Genomic DNA, 4,041 nt, shown 5'->3' on the forward strand with positions numbered 1-4,041 from the left:
TATATATATAACAGCTTTCATCATCCTGCGACTTCATTCTCAGTGTGACCACAACGGCATACTCCCTTGTGGTTATTGCCCCATGAACCGAATTTTGAAAGCATGAACGGGCATAAACAGTCCCTTGTGACAATAGGTGCAAGAGAGGATGGCGAATAGCACGTTGACGGTGAATGAATGGTCACTGCATGAAGGAGATCGTTGAGTAAAAATGAACAAGCAGAAAAAAACATTATCACAGTTCAGTATCAAGCAGGCCACGGGCAGCAAAAGGGCTCACAGTCATCAATTCACTGGCTTTCACAAATAAGGTGCTCATAAATTTCTCCAGTGACTAAAGCTTTTTTCCCGCATTGTCCAATCTCTTTTTCCTCCATCCTATTCTATACATTAATTGAAATGTACGTGGGCGTATAACTTTACATTTCAAAAAGATCTATCTCTCTCCATCTCTCTCTAGATAACAGTATGTTCCCACGAACACTCGTCACGCCTGTCATTTTAAACCCTTTGATACACTCCCTTGCATAAACACAATATAAGGATACACAGCTCTAACAAAAGTATCCTCCTCTGCAAAAGCCGTTCCCCAATGCTGGAAATTAAGCTACTTCGGCGGGACATGTATATGCGGCCTGCCGGTTCGCGCGGTAAGGCTTTATTGAACAAAGTCTTACTTGGCGTCCAGCGTACGTCGTACGGCCCTGGGCAGTCCCTTCCGCACGAACATGGCCATAGGCACCTGGGTGACCGGATGCCGGGCATAGTAGAACTCGCCGTGCAGCATCGGGCAGTGACGGTGCAGCCGTCGATTGATGGCCACGCGTGTGAAGAGCATTGCTGCACGCTCGGCTTGAATATCTTGCAGCGTCGACAAGCTGAACAGCTCTGCGGCAGGCATTGCGCCACCCTGCTCTACCAGACGTCGGTAGACCTTCTGGAACGCCTCCACGTGTGTGAACTAAGCACGTGCGGGACAGAGTTTGAACCGGTGACCCGGATATGACGTATGCAAAACTACTATGAAAGGTAACGTGCAAAGCAGCACTGTAACATCATTTTCTGCTCGGGCTCTCCACGGACGATTCCGACTAGATCTAGAAGGCGGTCTGACGAAAAAAATGCATCTAGGCACCGTTTCGCGTCCGCGTCAACGTGGCAAATCACTCTATTTCGTGCTTTTCTTTTTCACGTTTTCTTTCTGCTTAGCTGTAACTACCTAGAAATTGCAAATATTTTCGCTGTCAGCATGATCTTCCGAATATCGCTTCCAACCTCCACAAGTTAATGTATTAGTTTCACATCTCTTGATTCTATACTGCCTTTTTTCATTTCGATGAAAACTATATGTACTCTCAATGTGCATTGTTTCCTACGACGTCGTGTTCCGTATGAGGTTCAAAAAGATAAAATTCTTTTGGACTTCATACGGAAATCCCTTGCTCTATCTCTATCAGAGTCTACCTACATTCAAGGACATATATAGTATTGTGAACTTCTTCGCCTTGTGAGATCATGAAGATACTAGAACCTAATATACATTATCTTCTATTCGCATTTTTCGATGTGTACTTGTGATACTATGACGAACCCTGTTAGTACCTTTATAGCCTGGTAGAATCCAGACCCACGCAGCAGCACCGGTCTTATCTTCTCCTCCCGTGCCAGGTCCTCTATGTCCCAGATTCGTTCGACATCTTGCTTGACCAGAAGACTGGCTTTCATGAACGCCGTAAAGAAAGTGGTGACCAGGATGACGCTTATCAGCCAAAAGCACGTCACGACACGCTGGCTGACGGGGTTTGGCTTGCTCCAGCAGGGCACGGCTGCCGCGAAATCGAAAAGCGAGAATGTCAACCCTTGCTCCGCATCGCAGGTCTTCTTGATAGCGCCCTTAAAACATGCTGTGTGACGTTGGACACGTTGGTGTCGGCCACTGTTCTGTTGCCATTTGGGCTACAATGATAGTAGATATGATCGCTAAACGTTCATGATCAGCACCTGCACTGATGATAGAGGGAAGTTCCTGCTTAGTGCCTACAATCATGTTGGGGTGTGTTCAGGTGAAATAGGCGTCCGGTACAATATACCGCACGCCGAACGGCCCACAGGCCACCACCGCTTACGTAGCGTTACGTTGCGCTATACTTACTATGAGCATGCCCGCGCTTAGTTTTCAAAGAACACAAAGATCAAAGCAGGACACTATAATTAAATGCAGTTAGCAAAGGGGAAACCGTGCGGGGAAATTGTGTGCAAATCTCGCAAGACTAGACCTGGCCTATAAAATCCTAACCTTAACGTACAAACCATCGAGCCCAGACGAGGTTCCCAAAGTCTTTATGATCAATGGTTTACTGTGATGGGCAGTGCCCCAGTGTTTGCATGCGACGCGTATCTTCAACAGCCACCCGTTGCTGGATCAGGGCAACTTTCTATATATATTATAAATGTCCGCCGCCACAGCACTTTAGCGTGACCACATAAAAGCTTCAACATCACTTGATATGTAACGTTAAGGACAACCTATGCGCAATGATATGCTCTAAATGACATTGATTTCTTAACTGACGCTTAGTAACATTCCTGTTTATGCGACCGACACCGGGCATCGCATTTTTTTATCATGGCCCATGAAAGACCACCACATTTATATACCAGTTGTTACTGCTTCCACCCCCCACCCCCTCCTGTCGGCCTTTTTTAACCTTTCTGAACTTATCCGCTGTTGCGGTTCTAACTTTTCTGTATGCATCGTGTTTACTCCGTTGACGCAAAGCCCCCTTTTTTCACGCATGAGCGGTAAGATTTGTTGGCCTTCGTAACTTTTCGGCTGCGAGTTCCTTGTGTACATTTACATTCCCATCACCGTATTTTTATGTATGTTTTCAGAAGTCACCTTCAACCAATCCCTCAGCTTTCCACCAAGAGTCATATGCGAAGCTGGGAGCTAAAGTGTCTGTCTGTCTGTCTGTCTGTCTGTCTGTCTGTCTGTCTGTCTGTCTGTCTGTCTGTCTGTCTGTCTGTCTGTCTGTTCTGTCTGTCTGTCTGTCTGTCTGTCTGTTCGTCCGGCCGTCCGTCCATCCATCTGTCTGTCAGTCTGTCTGTCTGTCTGTCTGTCTCTTAGTTTTTGCGACAAATAAGCCAACAAATTACGCTCAAGTTTACTTCATGGTGGCCTTACATTTTACATAGAGCTTTATTGTCCTATGATGGTGGCAGTAAGTGCATTGATTGTTGGCCAAAAGAATTTTGCCTACCTAATGTGGAACACCATGTGCATGGAGAAATATAGTGCTGAACAATATGGCGCACTCTTGTACTCACTCTCCGAAAGAACGCTGGTGACGAAATGCCAGATGAAGTATCCCAGGTGGCGAGATTTCTCTGAGCCGGATCTCAAGGCTCTTTCGATGATGTAATGTAGCAAACCACAAGCCAGAAGGCTGGTGACGATCAGCATCCAGACCTAAAAATTGAGATCGCCAAACCAAACAGTCGCGCCATTCGCACAATATGCAGTTCGTGACTGCTTTCCTACAAGGCTATAGTCTCTGCAACAAATTTAAATTTCTATTATTACAACATATATGTATGACGTCAAGGGTGGAGAGTGCAGCTCGAGATATAAAAAAACTGATCTAAAGTTAATCGTCTGAATCTATCCATGCGATTATTAGAAAGGTGGGTGTGTACCCGTACGTGAAATACAAATAAGAGATAATGCAAATCGAGTATAGGCTTAATGTTAAACAAAAATATTTACATGCCACGACAAAAAATTACAATAGTTACACACAACTGATCATTTCTGCAAGCAGACCACAGAAACACCTTGTTAAGGAACAAAAAGACAATAAATGCGAAAGAAAAAAATACATACCGAGACGAAACTTTACAATGTTACGCATAGCTCGTCATCTCGTCATTCCCACAAAGAGTCTACAAGAACAGCAATCTACAGGTGGCCAATTAACAATAGCGAACTTATTCGATGCTTCGTGCCACTATACTCGCAGTGAGTTAAGGACACAGAAAGGT

At 45.1% G+C, this 4,041-nt stretch overlaps 1 protein-coding gene across 1 annotated transcript; it reads right to left on the reverse strand.

Moving 5' to 3' along the window:
• Positions 1-673: 673 nt before the first annotated feature.
• Positions 674-3,463, reverse strand: LOC142796426 (uncharacterized). The gene is made up of 3 exons (XM_075886961.1): positions 3,328-3,463; positions 1,603-1,826; positions 674-961 (listed from the first exon to the last, which is right to left on the reverse strand). The coding sequence occupies exons 1-3, from the start codon at positions 3,461-3,463 to the stop codon at positions 674-676; spliced, it is 648 nt and encodes a 215-aa protein (XP_075743076.1).
• Positions 3,464-4,041: the final 578 nt, after the last annotated feature.

Source organism: Rhipicephalus microplus, chromosome 2, assembly GCF_043290135.1.
Source record: "Rhipicephalus microplus isolate Deutch F79 chromosome 2, USDA_Rmic, whole genome shotgun sequence".
NCBI lineage: Eukaryota > Metazoa > Arthropoda > Arachnida > Ixodida > Ixodidae > Rhipicephalus > Rhipicephalus microplus.

What these genes read in the sequence shown, in the direction of transcription:
- LOC142796426 (XM_075886961.1), bottom strand. Translation starts at nt 3,463, where the DNA reads ATGCTGATCGTCACCAGCCTTCTGGCTTGTGGTTTGCTACATTACATC. An exon ending in CACCAGCGTTCTTTCGGAGA is followed by an intron (nt 1,827 to 3,327) that starts GTGAGTACAAGA and finishes ATTTCGCGGCAG; the next exon opens with CCGTGCCCTGCTGGAGCAAG. An exon ending in GATTCTACCAGGCTATAAAG is followed by an intron (nt 962 to 1,602) that starts GTACTAACAGGG and finishes GCACGTGCTTAG; the next exon opens with TTCACACACGTGGAGGCGTT.